Source organism: Pyricularia pennisetigena, chromosome 3 (assembly GCF_004337985.1).
Source record: "Pyricularia pennisetigena strain Br36 chromosome 3, whole genome shotgun sequence".
NCBI classification, from domain to species: domain Eukaryota; kingdom Fungi; phylum Ascomycota; class Sordariomycetes; order Magnaporthales; family Pyriculariaceae; genus Pyricularia; species Pyricularia pennisetigena.
Window position 1 is genome coordinate 4422124 of NC_043742.1, and position 22339 is coordinate 4444462.

The following is a 22339-nucleotide window of genomic DNA, read 5'->3' on the forward strand; positions in this document are numbered from 1 at the left end:
CCCCCCCCCCCCCCCCCCGATTACTGTACTTTTAGGGTAAGGGATGTGCATCAGATAAACCTGGTCATGTCGCGTGTGTGCAACGCCAAGGTTCAGGGTGCTCTGGGAACGCACCTGCTCCGAAGCAAAGTCCATTCCCAGTAACTTCCATCGTACGTACTATTATTACCAAGCCAAGCACAAATCAGTCTCCCTTTCTATTGTTATAACTGTCAGCCCCAGCGCGGTCACTCAGGCGGCCTGGAAGCTCGAGCAAAATTATCGTCGTCTTCCGTGACGTTGCATATCTGCGAGGTGAACAGGTCTGGGGGGCCTTGGCAACAAACCAGTTCTCTTTAATTCGTCTGCTTCGCATCAGCCGCATGACCACACCACTACCTGAAGCACACGGCTCCAGCGGCATTCATGGCTCAAAATGAATTGTTCCTCGAGCCCCTCCTAGATTCGGCCTCCCGCGGTGCATACGGCAGTTATCATTAATTGATTAGCCACGATCTTGATGGGGAGTACAGGGTTTGTAAAAGTTTCCGATGGTCTTTATGCCGCATAATATCTAATCTTCATTGGATCTGTGTTTGGAATCATGAGCATATGTGGCAAGTGTGGTTACATGCGGGGTGCCCCAAAAGGAAGTATTGCTCGCAGGAGGCATTAAAAGTCGAGTCTGAAACGGGAAAGCTTCCATTGACGAATTCCCTGCCAAAGACAGCGTCTTGAACTATCACCAAAGGTCGTGGGAGCTTTGGTTAGTTACCCAGCAGCTACTGACTGTAGATAGATACTCTATCAAAGTAGGTAGGTATTTCGGAATAATACAAAATACACAGAGTTGCATAACACCCAATACCTACCTTACCCAGTTACCGAACCGCAATTGTCGTGTATCGGTTAATGGCATCCTACCTGACCAATAACTGCAGTGCGGAAAGTTAAAAATAAGACTTTGCGGGTTCTTGCCGAGCCGTATCGCACTGCAGGTGGGGAGAACGAAGTGAAAAAAAAAAAAAAAAAAAAAAAAAAAAAAAAAAAAAAAAAAAAAAAAAAAAAAAAACATATTTACTTGCATACTTGCAGATTGATTGTGCACCATTGGAGAGATAAGTGTTCAAGCGAATCGCACAGGGGATGTCTTGGACCATTCCTACTATACATACATATGTATATCGGCAAGGTGGTCAATTGGGGGCCTTTCGCTGCACTACCTGCACTACAACATGCAAGGAAAAGGACGGCAGCTTCAGCGGTTGGATGCGCACGTTATCAGACCACCGGAAAACTCAATTCAAAAATAAACCAGAAAAATTAAAATAAAGAAACTACAGCTGCATCCTTCTGGGTCCATTCCGGTTGTCAGCGGTTTCTGTGCTGGGTTCCAATCAGACATAAAATCGGCCTATCCGAAAATTTCAAGCACCAACCTTACCTAGAGTCCTCCGGAACTGCGGATTATCTACGGAGTCCCCAGTACGGAGACGGGATCTGCCCCCGCCAGAGAAATCAGGCCACTTTACCACGGCGGTATATTCCTTTCGTCTGTTGCTTGGTACTCAACTTTGCTCAACAAAAGGCTTCAAGTTTCTGGCTCTGAAAGTGCATCGTAAAATTGACGTACCCCGTAGCTGTACAATACGAAATTTCTCACCTTGTTGCCGTTTCAACATTCAGCTGTCGGCCATCGATTGAATTATAAGCTATGTTTCCATTTGTTTGGTGTTTCTTGGGCATATCACCATAGCCGACTTGCGTGAAGCCACCTTACCTACCTAACCCAAGGTCCTCAATGCGGTGATACAGACTATGCCAGTCTACAAAGTCGAACCAATCTGGCGACGCTACAATTCCCCGCGGTGCGAAAACGTCGAAAAATGGACGCTGTGCTATTCAATTCACAAGCTTGGCTAGCTTACCCAGGGACCTATCGGCGTATTCGAATAACCGGGCGGCTGGATCTCCGCCCACGGATTGATTATATACTCGCAGCATCGTGCAGCAGGTGCATATATCCCTTGCAGGTTGCTTGCAATTGCCCTTTGTTTGTTTACTATGGTATAAGGGTCATCTACTCCTTATGCTTTCCCAAAAAAAAAAAAAAAAAAAAAACACCGTTTTACACCGCCTCGTCAAACACGGCATTTACCTTGGTAGTCATTTTACAGGCACATTGCTTCCATACTCTGTCGGCTCCCCCCTTACATCTGGGGCTGAATGCCGCTGATCGACAAGCGATTTGGCTCAGCTGCACCCTCCCTGCTGGGAGCTGAGAAGCAACATCACTCGGAAAAGATTTTGCATAATGCCATTGCAATTTCCACCGCAATTTGGCGAAAGACTCTTCAATCATGGGCATGTGAACAGAGGCAGGTACCTGCAGATCTCCCCGCCTTGCCGCCTGCCTTTTGGCTGTCTCTCCTGACTAAAGCTGGTGTAAGACACCAACCGGAGTATTCGCGGTGACTCGAGCTACGTTATTGCGATGTTGACATCATGACAGAGGGTGTTGGCACCATCAAGACCGACCAGATAAAGGAAAATTCTCCGTACAGTACGCCGACCCGAGCCCGTATTGTTTCGTACCTGAAGCTGTCGGGACCGTGGGAAGCGTGTGCACTTACTTCTAAGTCTAGCGAAAAGCAAGTCTCTTGGCAGGCACCCTTCAACATCTCGACCAATCGGGGGTTGGTATGGTAACCATGATGATCATCACATCACCTTTTCATCCCAATTACAATCACCCATTTTCATTCGCGGGTCCATCGTTTGAGTAAACATGGCTTCTAAGTGTAAGGGAAATCCCTGCATATCCAGGCACAAGCAGCTCGAGCTTTGAATTGTCTCCGGTTTGCACAGTCTCTTACCAGGCAGACAAGTCACGGTTTTTTTCTTCTTTTTTTTCCTTCGCTAATTCCTCCCTCCTCACGTCATCATGGGAAAACATATCCGTGGAGAAAAGGGAGAAGTCAACTTGGCGACTTCTACATCTAGGCGGAACTGGTAGGATCGATCAGAAAAACCAAGAAATTCTGTTTCCCACCTGTCGGCGTTTCTCAGCGCGATCTCTCCGATGATTGCTCCGGACGTCCGGTTACCAGACGCTAGCGCACGCACATGTACAATCACCCATACAGAGATGTGGACGCGAAGTCTTTGTCCGTGCGTAGCGTAACCCAGCTATGCGGACAGGCCCAACATCGGGACGGGTATACAGTGCCTTGCATGTTGTGTCGGACCAAAGTTTATGTGGCGCGTTTGTCAAAAGCCTGCGCGGTTCGCCATGTCCAGGCAAGTAAGTAGTGTGCACAAAGCAGCCACACAGACATGTTGTGCTCAGAGAAGAAAGAAGAACGAAGGGAGAAAACGGAATCCAACTTGACTTCAAAGCTTCAGCTGGCAACGTCTAGATGCGTTCAAGACCCGCAACAGGTGAAGTGGCGGGCGGCAATGGACTGGAACGGCTCAGGATTACGACGAGCCGCTGGGAGCGCATCTGATATCATCACAAAAACGTCCTCAACGGCAAGTTGGCTTTCGATCCCCTTTAACTCGCCGCTATTGTCTGCATACTTTTGCTTCTCTGCCGTCTCTGGTAGCACAAGCCCCTAGTATATGGGGTTCCGACGATCGTTCTCGAATCTCATGTCTCACCTGACTGATCCTGTTCACCATCTGTTCGCCGCTCGACTGTCGTCCTTTATTTTACATCTGTCCCAGCGCCCCTTGACTGCCCAGCTTTAATACCTCGGACCGCCGCTGTCTTATGCTGTACATTCCCTCGGGCTCGTTCGCTAAAGTCCCCGGCTACTCTCGTGGCCAGCCTCTCTTTCTTGTCGGTTGAGGTTGCCCTCGTACCAGAATACGGTGACAGCTAAGAGGGTGGACGCGAGTTCGTTTTCTGCTATTAGTGTTTAATATTCCTTCCCTCTCTCACTTGTCCCTCGTTTCTCTGTTTCATCAACTGCCTCTACCACTGTGATATCAGGAGCACTACGCAGTGAAAGATATCACCAAGATGTCGGACTCACCACCGTCGGGAGGCCCTGGTGGCCCAGGAGGCCCTGGACCCGGCGGTCCACAGGTATGCACACCTATTGCCGCCGAAGGACTGTCCGGTTGTAGGAAACAGAAAGATCAGTTTATGGATCAACATATCGACTGCAGTTGCAAAGTTCATGGACACCTTGGGGAGTTTAGGATACTAACCAATACTCGGGATACAGCAACCCTCATCGCCGCCTTACCTTCCCTCATCAGCTATCCTGGGCGGTAATCCTACAGTTCCTCTGGATGTGCCGATATCAGCAGTTTTCATGGCAATATTCATCGCTGCAGGAGCTGTCCATATGGGAGTTTTCCGAGCAAATATCAAACGCGACCACAAATTTGTCTTCTCCGCCCTTCTATTCGTGTTCTGTCTCGCCCGAGTTTTCGCCCTCATCACTCGCATTGTGTGGGCCGTACACCCCAACAACATGAACGTCGCGGTGGCTTCAAACGTACTTGTGGCGGCCGGCGTCGTCCTCTTGTTCTTGGTGAACCTCATCTTCACCCAGCGAATCGTCCGATCGTATCATCCGCCGTTCGGTTGGCACAAGATCACTAACGGAGCCTTCATCGCCACTTTCGCTTTGGTCATTGCGCTGCTCATCATGCTCATCACGGCAACGGTTCATTCGTTCTTTACCCTCGATCCCGAGGTGCGAGCCAATGACCGCATCGTGCAATTGGTCGGCGCGACACTGCTAGCCCTCCTCGCATTCTTGCCTTTCCCCATCGTGGTCCTAGCCATCATGTGGCCGTACCGCCAGTCGGGTCCCGAGAAGTTCGGCTATGGCAGTCTTCGAGCCCAGGTCTTCCTCGTGTTGACGACCTCGTTGTTGTTGACGCTCGGCGCTGGCTTCCGCACAGGTGTGGCCTTTGACCCACGCCCGTTAAGGGAGCCCGCATGGTTCCTCAGCAAGCCTTGCTTCTATATATTCAACTTCGGCATCGAAGTTATAGTCGTCATTATCTATGCCGCGGCCAGGGTCGATCGCCGCTTCTGGGTTGGCGACGGCAGCAAGGCTCCCGGTGATTACATCGCCTCGCGCCGCGCCAGTATGCTCCCGGCCTACAGGGAACAGAACCGCCGCGAGAGCATGCTTCCTGGCATGATGCAGCCGCCACCGGGCATTGCATCGGGAAGGGCCTCTCGTGCACGGTCTACATTCGCCGACAACATCCAGGAGCTCGAGGGAGTGGGATCGGGGTCGGATGCACCATTCACATCAGCTTCAGATGGCCCATCTGTCCGCTCGCGTGAGATTGAGGTATGTTCATGGTGGCAGCGTGAATATGTGCACCCGAACTTGGCAGTTCCTCCAATGCTGTCTCCCGATCGCGGTGGACTTGGTGATGGCCTTGAGGCGTAGCTGTCGAGTGACTAGGCGACAGAACGAGAAAAGCTGACTCTTTTGCGGCATTTTAGTGGGAGAAACGTGCTCAGACCGAGCTGGAGAAACGCATCAGTGATGCAGACGTCCAAGCCCCGGGGACACGCAGCACAGACGACACTGATGGTGATATTCCGGAGCGCATTCCACCGAAAGTACCACGGGACGAATAGGTCAACCCATCGTATCACATCCGGCTAAAGGGCACTAGGAATCCTCGACGTTCACCTTGCACATTGCTAGCTGAGGTGGCACGGGAAGTGGTACCCTCAGGTCTAGGTCTTTCCTTGATACATTTTCCCCTTGGTTTCCTTTTTGTCGTATAAAAAAAAAAAAAAACATAGCGTTGCCTCACAGGGGCGAGCGTCAGGGAAGCTCAGGTAGTTGACGCTCGACTTAACCCTACTACTTTTTGTAATAGAAGTCCAGAAAAAGCCTGGCTGAACAGGGGAAGAGCAGTGGTGTCTTGTTCTGTCCCTCTCAGCTCTGGCCTGCTTCGTTTCCGCTGTGTCGGGGACTTAGAAATAGCCCTTAATTAGTCGCCAGTCTCTTGTTACACTTTTTTTTTTGGTACTTGTTTTCATTGCACAATCGGAATCCATCGCTTGAGTGATATGTCGGAAGCCTTTACCAGCCGCATCATCGCCTGTCAAGGGAACCTTGATGCAACATGCAGCCCAACCCAAGCTTATAAAGCTAGCAAGCCGCTGCCGTCATTATGACATTACAGCCTGGCGAGTCCCAAAAAAAGCAACAACTCATATTCCTGAACCTGCCATGGTTGGTGCAGATTACCACTGTTATAGCGCCCGTGCACGTCTATGTTCTGGACATGAGGCCTGTAAGCTTCATTGGTATCTTGAGCAGGTACAAAGTTTTGTCCAAATTATCTATATTCCATCTCAACAGCCCCAACCTCGTCGCCCATCTCATCCTCCGTTCCCTCGAGGATCTGGCCGGTGGTGCTCCTGGGATTTCCGCTATGTCCGGCTTGGTGACCAGACCTGCTCACGCGGCTTGTTTCGTCAAAACTGCTGTTCAATCTTATGCGCCCCCCGGAAGCGAGAGATACCTTGTCCCCCACCCACCACGCAGCGCGTTGTATGAAGGCCCAGATTTTCTCTTGGACCTCATCTTCGTCTGCTCGAGATGACGGCCCATTCTCTGCCGCCTCGGCCTTGAACTGATACTTGAGACAGTCCTTGACGGTTACGAGACCAAGGAGTCTGCCGCGGTGCTCAATCAGAATCACCCGCGGCCCGATCTTGCGGAACAGCTCCATAACCGTCTCGAGCGGCAAGCGAGGATGCACGGTAACCGGCGTCGGGTCCACGAATCTGCTAAAGTCGACAGTAGACCCGTTGCCCACAAAGCTGGCCCTCCTAGCATGCTCTGCAGGCGTAATTGGCGTCACTGCGTTGACGTCGCTCGGCATAAAGTTACATTTGGCCGACGGGCTTATTTGTCGTTCGCGCTGGGCCCGGTCGACAGCATACCGCAACTCCGTCCTCCCAATGAATCCCACCAGGTTACGGCCACGTCGAGCGTTGTTACTGCTCTCTGCTGTACTGGTGTTCTCCTCGACAATTGGGAAGCCTTGATAGTTATCCTTGGCTAGTAATCGCTCGACCGACTCCATGGTCATGCCCGTGACGGGTATGGTATCCAAGTCGGAGGTCATGGCAGCCGATACAGGCAGGCCGAGGTTGTGCTCCTCCTTGTTGTCCAAGAAAGGGAAACCGTTGAACCAGATCATACGGTCGGCGATTCCTCCATGGCCAAGTCGATCGCTCACCATTTTCGTGATTCCCACAACAATCATCGTTGGCAATATGTAATCCAGAGCTCCCGTCAGCTCAAACATAATTACAACGACCGAAACTGTGATGTGCATGATGCCACTGAGCGCAGCGGCAGCACCGAGAAATGCGTACGTTCCGGGGGTGATGCAAGGTACGTCGGGTGCACAACTCGAGAAGAACGAACTGCTCGGGAAGGACTCCTGAAGTGCCTGCACCACGATGCCAATGGTGCGGCCAAACAAGGCACCAATGGCCATGGATGGCACGAAGATTCCGGCGGGCACCTTGCAGCCATATGAAATGATGACGAGACCAGTTCGCAAGATCAAGGCGATCAAGAGTGACGTGATGTTCCACGCTCTGTTCTTGGCCTCGCAAAGCCCATGGTAGTCCTCGGCACCCTCACACTCGAGAAATAAAATCTCCATGCTCTCCGTCATCTCTATCCGTAGAAACGCATTGGGAAAGCAGAGTATGGCCGTGATGAACGCCAACAAGGACGCCTCCATGATGGGATACTCCTTGAGATACTTCTTGCGGAACGCAGCCACCCTGAGGTTCCACTTGATGACAAATGCGCCGTACAAACCGCCAAAGATACCAAGGATGGCAAAAAAGGCAATCTCAAAGAAGTGCCATGTACGATCGTAATGGACTTGGAACATGACCAACTGGCCAGTTCGAAATGGGTTCATGGCAGCCAACACTGAAGTGGCTACGAGGGCACAGAAATAGCTGCGCCACAGCGTCTTCAGGGGAAAATAGCTAGACATCTCCTCTAGGGAGAAGAGCACCCCACCGATCGGGCTTCCAAAAGCAACAGCCACTCCAGCTGCTGCACAAGCGCTGAGGATCTCCCGCGTCTTGGATGCGTTGCTCCTATATTTGGCGAAAAGCCGCGATATAACGTTGCCCGTACACACAGCGTAGTGCACGCTAGGTCCTTCCTTGCCGACCGAGAGCCCAGACCCGATAGTCAGGGGCAAGCCAACAGACTTGATCAGAAGCGTCCAAGAGCCTAGGAAGCCCTTCATGACAAAGCCAGCAATGATGCACTTGATTTCTGAGATTCCAGAACCGGCGGCATATGGCGCGTAAGATTTGACCAGCGTCGCTGCTGTGCAGGCAAAAATGGTCTGGCGCGTAGGGCAAAGGTATGATTAGTACATGACAGCGCAAGCAGCTGCTTGCAGGCTTCAGGAAGCATGACATGCTGCTGCCCCGTTACAGGACGGCGGAAGCGGCACATACCGCGAATATAATATAAATGATGTAGTTGATGGGACCAAAGCCTGTCCATGGTTGCCAGTCATTGCATCCTGTGTCCTCACGTTCTAGATCAGCACCGTCACTCGTCAAAGCAGTACATGCGACTATGTCGGATAGAACCCACCGTTATCCTCTCCCCAACAGCAAAAGTTCTCGTTCAAGTAGAATGCTGTCTTGCAATGGCCCAACTTTATGTCGGACAACCACTCGGAGACAATGTTGAGAAAAGCGGCGTTTAACCCAATAGCGACGCCTATAATCGTCACTACAATCCAGCCCTGGGCAGCCTCGTAGGACTCAGCGGCCCAGCTCCTCCACCCGACGTAGCTGTTGTCATAGACACTGGCTTGTCGGCGCTTCCGTCGTGCTTTTCGCCGTAACCGCTCCTGAGCGGCATCCTGAACCCAATCTATCGGTCACGCAACGGTTAGCGACATGAATCGCTACGGTAATTCGCACAGGCCGATAAGATACCTATTGTTGTGAAGTCCTGGGGCAGAAGTTAGTCGGTCGAGTTTGGAGAATCGGGGNNGGGTGATGCAGGGGTGGCAAGTTGGACAAAGCGCACCTCATATCTCTTGATCTCGGCGATCTCCTGTTCAATTTGACGCTCAACAGCAGCACCTTGTACATCAGCATCTTCGACTTGATCCGCATCTGGCAAAGACGTCGACAATGCGGCGTTTAGGGTAGGACGCCGCGAAGGTTGGCGAGGAGCTTGGGACGAGTAAGAGGATGTTCTCGAGGTCATGTTTGCTGCGAGATCGTGGGCATGGCAGCCGCAAGCCTGCCCTCGGCCTTTTAATCGAAGTGAATCGCAAACAATGAGCTTTGTTATCGCATAACCCCATTCAGAAGCTTAAGCCCGTGTTCCTTGCCGCTGGAGTGTACGTATCGGTGTCGGGTAAATGGGAGGTGCGTCTCGATTGAGACCGCTGATGCAACCCCCCAGAATGTTGCGAGCCAACCGGGTGTCACCTCGCTCTACTTTACGTGTCGCTGACAGCAATGATGGGGTTAGGGTTGTCCAGCGTTAGCTCCCAGTCATGCCTACAGCGTCTTGATCAGGTTTGATTCGAATATCTGATAATATTACAGTTGACTTTTAAATAAAATCACTGCAAAAAATAATTACAGCAACATCTGGTGACGAATTGGCTTGAGCCATAAACTAAGCTGTCTGGACTCGATGCCGCCCTCGCTGGCATGAGAGTTTGCGCAAGGGGTGTTACCTGAGGACTTGGACTTATGCAAATTGACTGGTGGGGCTACTGGCTCAATCATTGTCGCGTCGAGCGCGTTGTTCCTAATTACTGACGTCTACCTGAACCTCAACCTCAACCTCTGTCCCCACTTGAATCCCCAAAGGCCTACTCTCTCGTCTTGACAAACTATAGGATCCGAGCCGAAGTTAAATCCATTATCAAGAGCAATCGATCATCCTAAAATCTGAACCGGGTTTCTTCACCCCTACCATCTCACCTTAAAGAGGCTTACCTATATTCGGACTGCTTGTTCTGCTTGACGTGGTGACAGTGCTGATCGTGAACCTGAACCACGAACCCAGCCAAACTCTGTGAAAATGCCTTACAACACAACGGCCATACCTCCTCGGCGGGATCCGACCGGCCAGACTCAGCTGCCTTGTAAGCCTGAACCAGGACTCACCATAAAACTTCCCGAGGCATCGTAGCCTATTCTCTTGACTGACCACGTGATTATCCAGTGACGAGGGTGAAGAAGATCATAGCACAGGACCAGGACGTACAAATGTGCTCGAATAATGCAGCGTTCATCATTACACTTGCTGCGGTTTGTCTGGCCCTGTCTTTATAGTTACCGCGAGGCCATACCTTGCTAAATGCCCAGCTTATTTAGGAACTGTTCGTTCAGCACCTCGCCACAGAGGCTCATAACATGGCCAAGATGGACCGCAAGCCCAGGCGGAATATCCAGTACAAGGATTTTGGTATGTCGGAACGAACGAGATGCCACTGCAGCTTTGGACCATCTGCTAAAAAGTCGACAACCAACAAACAGCAAACGCGGTAGCGCATCAAGAAAACCTCGAGTTCTTGACAGACGTCGTGCCCAAGACGGTTGCGTTCAAAGACATCAAGGACCGCGCATCTAACACGCAGGCCCGGCTCAGAGGCGAGAAGCCAGCCGCTGATGCCGAGCCGCCTGCTCTATTGCCCAATGGCAAGAGGCAAAAATCGCTACTGAACGGAGACGAATCGGTAATCAGTAACGGGTTCAGTCACGGAAGGCACAGCATCCTATCCGAAGACGATCCAAGCAGGCAGTTGGAGTTAGAGATGAGGCAGGCTGGTGGTGGCCGGGACCAGGACCAGGATGTCGATATGACTGGCTAGTGGCAAGTCCGGTGTACGAGTTCCGGAACGGACTATTTGTAATGTTCAAAGCACATAGGGACAGCGGAGTCGCATAGAGATGGAACTTCAATCAATCCACTATCGAAGTCAACAAGATTATGTACTTCAGCATTTGGCTTGGTATCAGGCCTCTAGTCGAACCCCACTGCAAAACTTTTTCGAGACTGTGTGTGAAAGACAAACATAGCATTGGCAAGATAAGCCAGTAACTCCTTGTCGATGCGCCAACCCTCGGGTAGTATGCTCGTTTTTTCACCAGTATAATTCAGGTTGATTCCATAGTCAAAATTCATTCCTCCATCATGTCGCTCGCGTGGATGCCGGCCGGTAACCTTCCTTCGTTCAGCTCCTTCTCCAACCTTAAGATCTCGTCCAAACTCTTTGCATTCTTGATGCGCTCCTGCAGCCTCTGGCGCTCTTCGTCTGTGAGCTTGATGCGGGAGAGCTTTGAGCCGGCCGTTGATGGCGCATTGGCCGTCTTGGTAGTCTTGTCCAAGGAACTGGATTTGGTTCCAAGGATCTTGAGGAACAAAATATGTTAGACTGCGGCTCGTGGGCATGAAGGCCATGCAAAACCCCATGGCTGCATCTCTGCTTACCTTGAGAGCAAGCTCTGTAGGCTCAGCCTCAGTGCCAAATATTTCTTTGGCGTGTTCCCGTTCCACCTGCTTGACCTTTTGATAGTCGAGAAACCGAACACTAGGGCACCTCCAAAGAATCCAGTAGCGGTAGTTCTATCGCGGTAGCAAAGTTAGAAAACAAACACCGATATCTCCAGCAAACAGAGCACAGCCCAAGGCAACAAACCTCCTTCTTCGCTACAGGGTTGTCCATCAGCACCAAATGCGTCAACTTCTTGAAGCCCCTGAGCGGATCGAGGTCTGCCAGCTCGCTCAGGTTGTTGGATGCCAGCTGCAGATTCGTGAGGTTCGGTATCGCATTGGCCAGCGTGGGCTGTATGCTGACAATGCGGTTCCTGGCGAGGAGCAGCGTCCGTATGCGGGGCGACAGCGGGAAGTTACCCAGGGTCAGTATGTCGTTGTCGGTAAAGTCGATGGCATCTTGCGGACCGGCGACACCCAGGTTCTCAATGGCGGGTATTCGATGTCCTAAAGGTTCGGCGGCGGCGCGGAAAGAGAGAAAGAGGCCGAGATATCAATTCTGCCCTCGCACTCGTCAAAGTGTAGCATCTGCTCTTTTCGGGACGCACATACCTCGAAGGTCGAGCTCTCGCTCCTTCAGAGGGTTCAGGTAGGAGAGGGAGTGGTTGATGAGGTCTGCATTGAGCCTCATGATGGGCGGTATTATCTTCCCGGTCTTTACCTGCGGGAATAAATAGGAAAAGTATGCCTTTTTGCTATGTCTACAAAAAGAAGATTATTCGCCGTTGCCGCCGTTGACGCATGGGTTGTCGCGTCCAGGTATCTTTAGCACGTCGCGGTGTAATGCGCCGGGCGGTTCAAGTGGCGGCGGGATGAAAGTTCCCGTCCCGCTCACAAGCCCTGGAAGTAGCGTGGAGAAAATTGTGGGCGATAAGGCTGCCGGGCGTACGATAAGCTGCTCTTTATAACAAGCCCAGGGTACCTTGGCAAGCGGGGGTAAACAAAAAAGAGGAACTCCAGACTACCTCAATTCTGAGTTGGTCTAAATCATTGGACCCATGGTTTGGGATGCAGGGTAAGGTGACCACCCAGTTCATTTCGAAATGGATATTCGAAGTAGTCTGGACTGGGTTTCAGCAAATATAAACGTATGAAGATAATCTAGTCTTTGGAAATACCGCTTGGACTCTACGGTATCAATTCAGTGCTCTGGGCTCAGAGATGAACAAAGCCCCCTTCCCCTCCGAGTAAACAACTCGTCTCCAAGGCGGCCTATCTAGCTTCTTCTCTCGCGCCCAAGTCACCAAGCTCTGGGATGTCCTCATCGTCTTTATCCTCTGCGGGAAGCACCACGTCGACCTGCGGGATTGCTTCGTACTCGGCCCCGTTACTTGATGCCGCAGCTCCACTCGGGGAACTCTCGTCCTTGCGTCCAATGATGACATTGCCAGCAACCAGCATTGAAGCGCCAAGCCACCAGAGAGGCGGAAGCGATTCGGAAAAGATGACCAAACCAAGCAGTGCAGTCAAAACAAAGTTGGAGGAGGTGTTCATAATGGACACCTGAGTCGTTGAATTTCCTTTAGCAAGTGCCTGAGTGAAGAGTGTCCACATCTGTCATGGTGCAGCAATGTCAGCAGCTTGTTAGTCGATGACAAGTGTGGTCCCGCATGCCCTCGGATTGTAGGAGTAGAAGTCGGCATGCTGTTTGCCGAATGAACCACGAAGTTTCCTGTCCCAGCACCCATTAATTGCGAGGGGAGGCTTGAAACTGTAGAAGGTATATTGAAACGCAATGGAACTTACCACACCGTTAAAGACCAGATTCAGACCAAAGAAACCCTTGAAAAAAAAAGGTCAGCGTCACACTCGACCATGGTCATCGTGGAACCGAGTGAAGAACCTACAGCTCGTAGAACAGCTTCAACTATGCCTTCAACTGCGGACATGCCAAGCACTCGTGCTATACTTTGAGAGAAGCTCGAAGTGAGTTCGGTGGTAGTTCTGGTCATCAATGTGAGTAAATCATACCACATAAGTATCAATACGAATAGACCAGAGCTGAATTATGATAGCCGGTTGGCATAACGAGTGTATTTTACACAGCGATATCCACGACAACACCAACAACAACAACAGATGCTTTCACTGCCGCAGCGGCTACCTACACACATCTCTTCAGTCAGGGCAAAAACCTTTACTCACAACTTAGCCATTACTCCGTTCAGTGCAGCGCAAGCGCCACTCGCGACGGCGTATAGAATCCATTTGTTACGATGACTCCAGGTCATGGTGGTCGGATGCTGCTCGCCGGCCGCGTTGGATTCTGGTCCATCGCTCGCGAGCAGCGGGCTTTGTTCCGTAGCAGCAGATTCCATCGCTTTTTTATAGGCGTCGGTAGGATCTGCAGCGGCTGTCGTCGCAGCCTGTTGGCGTCGACGGAGCATGGGGCTTGGCTGTGTTGTGCGTGGTGAAAGGTCCCAATGAGAAGTCGGACTCTGCCAACGTGCTCCAGCGAATGTGGCTATGTCTGGTTGAGGTTTGGACAAGGGCGTCACCCAGACTGAGTGGGGAAAAGCAGGCCCCTGTAACGACGTCCTTGGAGCTTATAAACAAGGAGGAAAAATAAAATAAAATAAAAAGCGCTACAAGCTCGAATGGGTGTGATAGATATCTGGGTTGTTTTGCATGACCTGACAGCCGGGCTACTACTGTACATGTTTCGAAGCAAGCTTGCCCCTGGAAATCGTGCAAGATCCGACTAGTGTACTTGATCCCCACTGGGCTGAATGACAAGGATGAGCGCGTGTCATTCCCAAAGGTGCCCGGCATGACACGAAAGACGTCACCGTACCTAGGATCCATATTCAACGGATATTCCTTTCACAATATCAGCAATGCAAAGACCCTAAAAGCACTACACAGGGGCCTGTGTTGAAATGGTGAGCAGACTTCTTAAAGTGTCATAAACAAATCGAAGCTAGTTCGTCCCAATTGTGCAATAGCTTAAGCAGGGACTAGGAGAATGTGGTTCAGTCCTTGGAAATACTTGAGAAGCTGTTCTGTGGGTTATTACTGGTCACAAACTGGGAATCCAGCCTGTTGATTCTGTTCTAAGTACGGATGCAAATATCAAACCCATAAGGAAAAAGAAGAAAATAAGGTCTGCCCAAGTAACGCCATCCTACCGAGCGCCTTTAAAAGTGTATGATCCAGAACGCCGCTCGCCTCCATCAGCGGGAATCGCAAAATGATGAGCCAAAAAGATAAGTAACCATGCACAGGAACTGCAGAAACTCTGGAAAAAGCAGCCAGTTCCTTCCCATCTCCTCCAATATATGTATAGTACCATAGGCGACGTTGTCAATTCACTCGCCACCAGTCACCATCCTCCTCTTTAACATCGGGCGAGTCCTCACGCTTCAAGTGGGCGTTCTGATACAGCGTCGGAGCTGCAGCATAGGGCAGACGTTCAATCTTGAACTCAGGCTCCTCCATCTTGCTCTTGGCGCCACTCTCCGACTTGGATGCTTTCTTCGGTCTCGCCTCTCGCCTACGTGGCGACTTGACTTGCGGAACAGATGTACTCTAAGCATCTGTTCCAGGGCGTTTGGCATTGCAACTAACAATCTTGACTTTGTCGGCCTGGATGGTCTGATTACCACCATCCAGCTTAAAGTTGATATTCTTGATCACAAAGGTCCATACGTCGTCGCAAAAACGGTAGTTGTCGAGAGCTCCCTGTAAATGTAGAATGGTTGATGAGTTGACGTGGACATTGAGACCGGCGCGACACGTAAGAGATTTGCACATATGGGATGAACTGATACCTTAAATTGAAGCCTGGCTTTGACTTTCTCTTGTAAAGTCTCGGCCACGACACGATCAAAATTAGCCAGAATCTTCATGGCGAGTTGAGGATTGATACGGTCATTCGTAATGAGATCGTCCAGAGCATCTGTGAGACATATGCCCAGACTGTATTCAGAGAGACGATCAGGTTAGCAGGCTTCTTCAAGGTGTAGCATGTGTCCATCGGCTGGATTTCAGCAGATCGTCTGTCAAATGTCAAATGTACCTAGTACGGCGGTAGAGCTCATAGAAGGTCTCTTCTTTCTTGGTAGCCATGATTGCTGCTATAATCTCAACCGCCGCCGATGGGTTGAGTTGAGTTGATAATGGTGATGATTGTGAGGCCGACGGTATTTATAGGATTCATGAGGCGAACCTCCAACGTCACAGCCAGGCAGACGTGCCAAAATATTGATGCCTGAGGCTTCAGTTCTTGCGATAAGCCTTATCGGGGTAGTTTCGGAGGGTGTGATTACAGCATCAAGTACCCACCCACCCTACCAAAGCAGGTGCCTCGAGCCCCAGCCTGGACAAGCGACCGAATCCCGAGATGCAAGCGATGACGGCGTCGCCTTGTTCAAACAACAGACTAACAACGCGAACAACAAAACCGTCAAAATGAGCTTAACTTATGGACTCGGGGGGACTGGGTCTGCCCTCGCTGTCGTAGGAGCATGTGAGTGGATAATTATTTCATGATTTTTGCGTGCTGTTGACGTGCGCATTTGCTAACAGATTCTCACCTGAGCTTCTAGACATGCTCTTCACTGGCAGTGGTGAATCTTTCGACGTACGCGAGACCAAGTCGACCCTTTCATCATAGACGACGTAACAGACGCTTACTTTGCACGAAACAAAAAAACAGGTCGGCGCTTTCATTGAAGATATATCGCCTTTCGCGTGGGCAAGCTTAGGCATTTCGCTATGCATCGGATTGTCCGTTGTTGGAGCTGCTTGGTACGTAGCTACTCGTGCTCTCAGGACCGATGATCTGTCAAGCTCTGCTTTCTCCGAGAGAATGAGGCATCTGGGAGCTTTGCTCTTGGATTAATCAATAATCAGGCATCGCGTCCAAAACTCTCAAACAGTAGCTAACAACAGCTGCATCGTCACAGGGGCATCTTCATCACAGGCTCCTCCATCCTTGGCGGTGGTGTCAAGGCTCCTCGAATCCGGACCAAGAACCTGATCTCAATTATTTTTTGTGAAGTGGTCGCCATCTACGGAGTGATCATGGCCATCGTCTTCCAGGCCAAGATCAACGCCCTCGACCGCACCGGCTACTATTCCGCCAACGCGTATTATACCGGTTATGCCCTCTTCTGGTCAGGCCTGACTGTTGGCATGTGCAACCTCATCTGCGGCGTCGCCGTTGGAATCAATGGCAGTGGTGCTGCGTTGGCCGATGCTGCGGACCCTACTCTGTATGCCCGCCCTTTTTAACAGATCTCACAAGCTGCAAGGACCTTCGACTGACTTCTAACAATTTTGACCATTAGATTCGTCAAGATCCTCGTGATTGAGATTTTCAGCTCTATTCTCGGCTTGTTTGGACTAATTGTTGGTCTCCTGACATCGGGCAAGGCCAATGACTTTGGAAGCAGCGGATGAAAAACACATCTCAGTCTAACTACTCGTTGAACCCGCCGTGTCGCTTCTGCAATCTCATAGGCGGGCTTGCCACAGAGGTATGTGGCACATGTGCGTTTGTACAACTAGTATCTGCCTTTTTGTAAAATAGCAGAATATCATCACATTGAGCGAGCCGCATTATAGTTGGCTTTGCCTTCAAAGTGGCGCAGGGGGGAAATTAGGTTTTTGCATAAGGATACCTTGCCGGCATAGGAAACACATGGAAACACATGTTAAAAGTAGACACGATACAGTCTGCACCTGTACAAAATGACGTTATTTATTAGCCGGGCTTCCAGCCGTTACGGGCGATGAATCAAGTGTTTCCGTGAATGGCGCCCATCAACAAAGCAACTATTTGCTCCCCCTTCTTCATCGAGCCAGCCCCTTTCGGGAGGCACAGGAGCGCGTTGGCACCCTTTAAACTCCCGACCTTGGAACTCCGTTGCCCGCCAGTACTATTCGCCCAGAGCAAGCCATCTGTCCCGATAGAGACTACAGCACGGTGGTACTCTGGCCGTGCCTTGTCGAGCGGGAAATCGTGCGCCAATGTCACGGGGACTTTGGGCAATCCAGCTGTTTGCAACCCGGAGAAACGGTGAAGTGATGGCAGGACAAATATATGAAAAGTCACAAGGGCCGACGCAGGATTCCCCGGAAGCGAAAATATGACCTTTTGCACCCGCTCGCCCGAGTTGTCCTTGACAGGGACCGTGGCAAAAGTGGTGGGCTTTCCAGGCTTCATAGACACGCGGCCGAAATGAATGGTTCCGCCAAGGGACCGCTCGATAGTCGGCTTGAGCAGATCGAGCTCACCCATGGATACACCACCCGTGGTGATGACAACATCGGCTTTTCTCAGGGCGCTCCTCAACGTCTCCTCGAGGCGGCCCGGCTTGTCCGTCTCGATGCCCATGTCGATAACCTCGTAGCCCCAATGTCTAGCAGCCGCAATGAGGGTTGGTCGGTTCGTATCTCGAACCTCGCCCATCCGTAGCTCTCCTGGCCGGTCATGCTGAACGATCTCATCACCGGTCGACAAAACCGCAATGGTTGGACGGCGAAACACTTGCACCTCGTCAACTCCAACGGCAGCGAGCGAGCCAATCTCTCCTCCAGCGGCCGAGACTTGTTCGTACTTACGTAGCACGATAGTGCCCTTTTCTATGTCGCTCCCCACCTCCCTGATATTTTCACCCTCCTTGACACCCTCTGCCAGAATTTCTACCTCCTTCTCCTCGTTGCCATCGTCCGTTTTAGTCTTCAGCACAGTGTCCTCAACCATGATCACTGCAGTCGCTCCCGGCGGCAGGGGCGCTCCGGTTGTGATCCTGGTGATTTCACCCTCCTTGAGAGGAGGGACTTCACCTGGAGAGGCATGTGATACCGAGACCACGGGGAAAACGCCACGCATGTTGCCATCTTTGGGCACGACGACAGCATACCCGTCGACGATGCTGGCTCTAAAAGCCGGTACATTCTCCTTTGCCTTTACGTCCTCGGCCAGCACTGCACCCACGAGGTCACTGCTGACTTTGCGCATCTCGGTAGTGGGGGCTGGGGTCTGCTTTTGAATTGCGTCCAGGGCTTCGTCAACCGACAACATTGGGTATGGTGATTCGCGATGTCGACGAGTTGGTCCCAGATTGGGGTCATTCGACATTGGGTTAGAGTCTGGCTGTGTGTGCCGAACTAGGTTCCCGTGACCATGATGGTGTTGGTGGTGGTGGTGCGAAGACCTTCCTTGTTGGCTTCCACTGGCCGAAACTCCAGCCTCCTGCTCCAACTTTTTCACTCCTCCCGAGTGCAATTGACGCGAGTTTGCCCCGGAGGCTTGTATGCAAGCATGTGGCAGGAGTTTAATAACGGCTTGAAGATTCTCCTTGGCCCCCTTTGGAGAACCGGGAAGAGTCACGATGATAGTCCCCTTTCGAACTCCGGCCACAGGCCTGGACATCATGGCAACTTTAAGCTGTCAGCAACGAGAGAAAACGACAAGAGGAAGCACTAAAAGGAGCAGCTTACAGGGAGTAACATCTAGTGACGCTGCGATCATGCCATGGACAAGCCCAGGAGCTTGCTTGTGCAGCAGTGCACTGACAGCCTGTTGATTGCAAGATAGAGGTCACTAACTTGGCCGTATAACATTTAAGACCAAGTCAAGGTTTTCAAATGGGCTGACAAATGAAATGCCGTCTTCGGGGCTGCATACCTCCGGTGTATGATCCTCTACAGCAAAGCCTGTCCCTCCAGTGGTGAGAATCAGGTTAACGGCGTCGGCCGTGTCGGTCCATGACATCACTTGCCGTTGGATGTCAGAAATAGAGTCGGTAACAATGCTTGTCTGAACGACATTCCATTGCCCGGCCCCATCTTTTTCAAAAACATCCCGTAGTATTGCGGTGGTTGCGTCGGTTGAACGGTCTCGAGCTGCCGTTGTTGAGACAACCAAGATGGCTGCTTTGAGGGGTTGTTTGGACATTATGACTTGGACGAAATGCCGCAGCTTGTGTGAGGTATTATAGTATGAATAGGATCACCAGAAAATTACCCAATCAAGGCAAACTATCACTTTGAACTATGATGTAAGTTTGATTGTAAAAGAGTTCGTTCTCCCAGCTAGGGAAAATCAGTCTACCAACAGAGGTAGGGTGCATGCACCTGGAGGTAAGGTACGTCAACTTGAGCGGTCCATGGAATAACCTGTTGATAATATACTGTAACCTCCATAAATTGAACAATAATAAGGGCTGTGAGGGGAAGCTGCTCCCTAAGTTGGGGTAGCTCAAGCATGGATCTTAACCCTAACCCAGCAGCAAAAAATCCCTACATCGCCCCGACAATCAATTGCGACTCCCAACTCACCAGTCCAACACAGTAAATATCTCATCACATCAACTTTGAGACTGTCAATAAGTCGTCGCGCAGAGGCCATAAGGACGTCATGGTTCGTATTAAGGAAAGATATCTACTAGTCAATATCCTCTACCCCGACGCGCTCAAGGATGTCAAACCCAACGAACCGGACCTCGCCGTCCTTCACAAGCCAACGACGAATGACTTGACACCCCAGGCTATCCTGAGAGCCATTAGGGAACAGGTCAGAGTATTGTTTGGAGATTATGGCTCTGGTCTTATTGAGCGAAACCTCTTGGGTAAGTTTGGCATAATTTTAGGCTTCGCGACGCGTCCTGGCTTCCGCGTGGGATTTTCCTTAATCTGACCTACTTTATAGTCAAATATTTGTCCAATGCCACTTCAACCTTCATCCTTCGTGTCCATCGGGAGCAATATCGCCTCGTGTGGGCTGCCCTGACTTTTATGGATGACCTCCCCATCAAGAACGGGCAAACCTGTACTTTTCGTGTTGTTCATGTCGGAGGCACGATGCGTAAAGTCGAGACGGCGGCCATTCGACGGCACAAGGCGCTGAAGCTCGCCGTCGAAAAGCAAATGGCTGGCAAAGAGTCCGACGTGCTGGATACTCTATTTGGTTCCAGTGACTCTGCCCAGCGTACGCAGGGTGTGGTTCTTAACGCTGAAGATGACAATGACAGCGCCGCCGAAAAGGATGAGGGAGAGGACGAGGACGAGGGCTGATATTCGCCGGAATCTATGACTGATTCCAGGGTTGCCGTCCCAGCCTTCACTTCTTTGTCCGAGTCACTGTAATGCCACTGTCTGGGAACCGAGCACCTGGGCCTCCCATCAAGCCGTCATCGTCCTCTTCAGCCGCCGCTGCCTCGGCTTCGGCCATGGCTTCTTGGGCCTTGACTTGTTCCTCCCATTCACGCCGCTCCATCTCGTCATAAGCCTCTTTGTTATCGATCCAGCGCTCCTGAATATCCTGGACATCCATCAGGGAGCCCTCGTTGCGCATGGCCACCTGCCAAACGGTATCGTTCGCTCCCTCGGCCCCACCAAATACATACCCGTTGGCACGATCGAGCACCCGGAGCAGATGCATCATACTTTTCTTGTTCTCGACGGCCAAGACCTCGAAGCGGACGAGTCCAAAGTCTTCAATCAAGTTTGCGACGGCTCGGTTTAGCCTGGCAAACTTTTCACTGCGTAGCGAGGGATTCTCTGCCTCGAGCTCGGGGAGGAGGTACGAAAGATCTTGGACCTCGGTATAAAAGTCGAGGTTAAAGGCGAGTCTGTCATAGGAAGAAACCTTATCGATCTTGGTGAGGACGTTGACATGGGAAAGATCCATCTGGAGCATGGCGCGCAAAGCGAGGAGGAGATTCGAGATGTACAACGATGGTTGAGTGAGGCAAATGCTGTCCGAGAGGTGAACAACCACAAGCTACAGCGAGACAATTTGATCTGTCAGCCGCTGTCTTTACGGGACTTCATGCCACCCGCGTCCCCACGGGGTAAATGATGGTGGACAAATCACGTACTCTGTAGCCGAGCTTTTGTAACTTGAAGAAGATATTGCGCAATGAATTGTGATGTGTGTACAGCTCGACCTGGCCCGGGCAGTCGAATAGTATGTAGTCGTCCCCAAGCTCTTTCAGACCCTCTTCCAACCACTCAAAATTATGCTCCAGCTCTTCAATAGCGTAGAGGATGCCACCGTTTGGCCCCAAGTTATCGTCTCCCATGATTTCCTCCAGTGTGACGAGATTCCGGATGTCTAGGGCACACGGATAGCTTGTATGGTCATTGGCCGGGTCAAGGTTTACTACAGAACAGGCTCTCCCTATTGCGCCTAGAAATTGATGCACTTTAAGGTTGACGCGGTTAGTCTCCTCTTTGATCAGCCAGCTCGTAACAGTGCACTGAACCTGACTTACTCCCATCACAGTAGGTGCTCTTCCCAGCGCCGGGAGACCCTACTACTAGCTGTGCAAAAGGCATGATTACAAAAGTATATTTTGTAGAGTGTCAAAATTTCGTGCAGTTTGACGACGACAACTTCTTGCGCATCTGCACCTGGTCGGTCCTTCAGACACGATTTTCAAGCGCGGGGCGATGTTCGATCGCTTTCTAACGGGAACCCTGAACAAGTTGCGTCAGAGGCAGGCCCACCGAAGCTCTTTTACCTACCCTGCAGGCACAACGACCTTGACATCGGGGCAACGGGTCTGTTATCACCATGTGACAGCCAAAACCCAAGAGAGGCGATAACGACAGCCCAAGCTTCCATCTCCATTGAGCTCCCCACGGGCCCGTTAACGACGCGGTCTGCAGCAACAGAACAGACGTGACTAGAGCAACTCATCTAATCTCCAGCAACAAAACACCACTCCCCTCCCCCTTACCATGTTCACTTTTTATTATTGAAACACAATTGTGACCCTTTGCCCACATTCACCATTTGCATCCAGCAACCCGCCCACCTCTGCTGCAGA

General features: G+C 51.2%; 10 protein-coding genes across 10 annotated transcripts; 4 read left to right on the forward strand and 6 right to left on the reverse strand.

The window, feature by feature from the left end:
* Positions 1-4006: 4006 nt before the first annotated feature.
* PpBr36_02929 (uncharacterized protein) lies at positions 4007-5599 on the forward strand (the record flags this gene model as incomplete). The annotated part of the gene is made up of 3 exons (XM_029890106.1): positions 4007-4072; positions 4215-5303; positions 5462-5599. The coding sequence occupies 3 exons, from the start codon at positions 4007-4009 to the stop codon at positions 5597-5599; spliced, it is 1293 nt and encodes a 430-aa protein (XP_029753284.1).
* A 713-nt stretch (positions 5600-6312) lies between these two features.
* On the reverse strand, positions 6313-9248 carry PpBr36_02930 (uncharacterized protein; the record flags this gene model as incomplete). Its single annotated transcript, XM_029890107.1, has 5 exons — positions 6313-8364; positions 8480-8562; positions 8622-8906; positions 8972-8987; positions 9066-9248. 5 exons carry the CDS (start codon positions 9246-9248, stop codon positions 6313-6315), a joined length of 2619 nt encoding a protein of 872 aa, XP_029754139.1.
* An 831-nt stretch (positions 9249-10079) lies between these two features.
* Positions 10080-10872, forward strand: PpBr36_02931 (uncharacterized protein; the record flags this gene model as incomplete). The annotated part of the gene is made up of 4 exons (XM_029890108.1): positions 10080-10143; positions 10224-10309; positions 10376-10466; positions 10538-10872. 4 exons carry the CDS (start codon positions 10080-10082, stop codon positions 10870-10872), a joined length of 576 nt encoding a protein of 191 aa, XP_029754140.1.
* A 310-nt stretch (positions 10873-11182) lies between these two features.
* PpBr36_02932 (uncharacterized protein) lies at positions 11183-12186 on the reverse strand (the record flags this gene model as incomplete). The annotated part of the gene is made up of 4 exons (XM_029890109.1): positions 11183-11413; positions 11493-11627; positions 11701-12002; positions 12108-12186. The coding sequence occupies 4 exons, from the start codon at positions 12184-12186 to the stop codon at positions 11183-11185; spliced, it is 747 nt and encodes a 248-aa protein (XP_029754141.1).
* An 84-nt stretch (positions 12187-12270) lies between these two features.
* Positions 12271-13942, reverse strand: PpBr36_02933 (uncharacterized protein; the record flags this gene model as incomplete). Its single annotated transcript, XM_029890110.1, has 5 exons — positions 12271-12455; positions 12800-13109; positions 13302-13337; positions 13403-13499; positions 13701-13942. 5 exons carry the CDS (start codon positions 13940-13942, stop codon positions 12271-12273), a joined length of 870 nt encoding a protein of 289 aa, XP_029754142.1.
* A 1141-nt stretch (positions 13943-15083) lies between these two features.
* On the reverse strand, positions 15084-15623 carry PpBr36_02934 (uncharacterized protein; the record flags this gene model as incomplete). Its single annotated transcript, XM_029890111.1, has 3 exons — positions 15084-15236; positions 15326-15473; positions 15574-15623. The coding sequence occupies 3 exons, from the start codon at positions 15621-15623 to the stop codon at positions 15084-15086; spliced, it is 351 nt and encodes a 116-aa protein (XP_029754143.1).
* Positions 15624-15965: 342 nt separating this feature from the next.
* Positions 15966-16958, forward strand: PpBr36_02935 (uncharacterized protein; the record flags this gene model as incomplete). Its single annotated transcript, XM_029890112.1, has 5 exons — positions 15966-16023; positions 16103-16137; positions 16213-16304; positions 16463-16771; positions 16847-16958. 5 exons carry the CDS (start codon positions 15966-15968, stop codon positions 16956-16958), a joined length of 606 nt encoding a protein of 201 aa, XP_029754144.1.
* Positions 16959-17295: 337 nt separating this feature from the next.
* Positions 17296-19461, reverse strand: PpBr36_02936 (uncharacterized protein; the record flags this gene model as incomplete). Its single annotated transcript, XM_029890113.1, has 3 exons — positions 17296-18944; positions 19005-19083; positions 19192-19461. 3 exons carry the CDS (start codon positions 19459-19461, stop codon positions 17296-17298), a joined length of 1998 nt encoding a protein of 665 aa, XP_029754145.1.
* Positions 19462-19923: 462 nt separating this feature from the next.
* Positions 19924-20579, forward strand: PpBr36_02937 (uncharacterized protein; the record flags this gene model as incomplete). The annotated part of the gene is made up of 2 exons (XM_029890114.1): positions 19924-20134; positions 20215-20579. The coding sequence occupies 2 exons, from the start codon at positions 19924-19926 to the stop codon at positions 20577-20579; spliced, it is 576 nt and encodes a 191-aa protein (XP_029754146.1).
* A 46-nt stretch (positions 20580-20625) lies between these two features.
* PpBr36_02938 (uncharacterized protein) lies at positions 20626-21845 on the reverse strand (the record flags this gene model as incomplete). Its single annotated transcript, XM_029890115.1, has 3 exons — positions 20626-21288; positions 21386-21738; positions 21782-21845. 3 exons carry the CDS (start codon positions 21843-21845, stop codon positions 20626-20628), a joined length of 1080 nt encoding a protein of 359 aa, XP_029754147.1.
* Between the last annotated feature and the right edge of the window lie 494 nt (positions 21846-22339).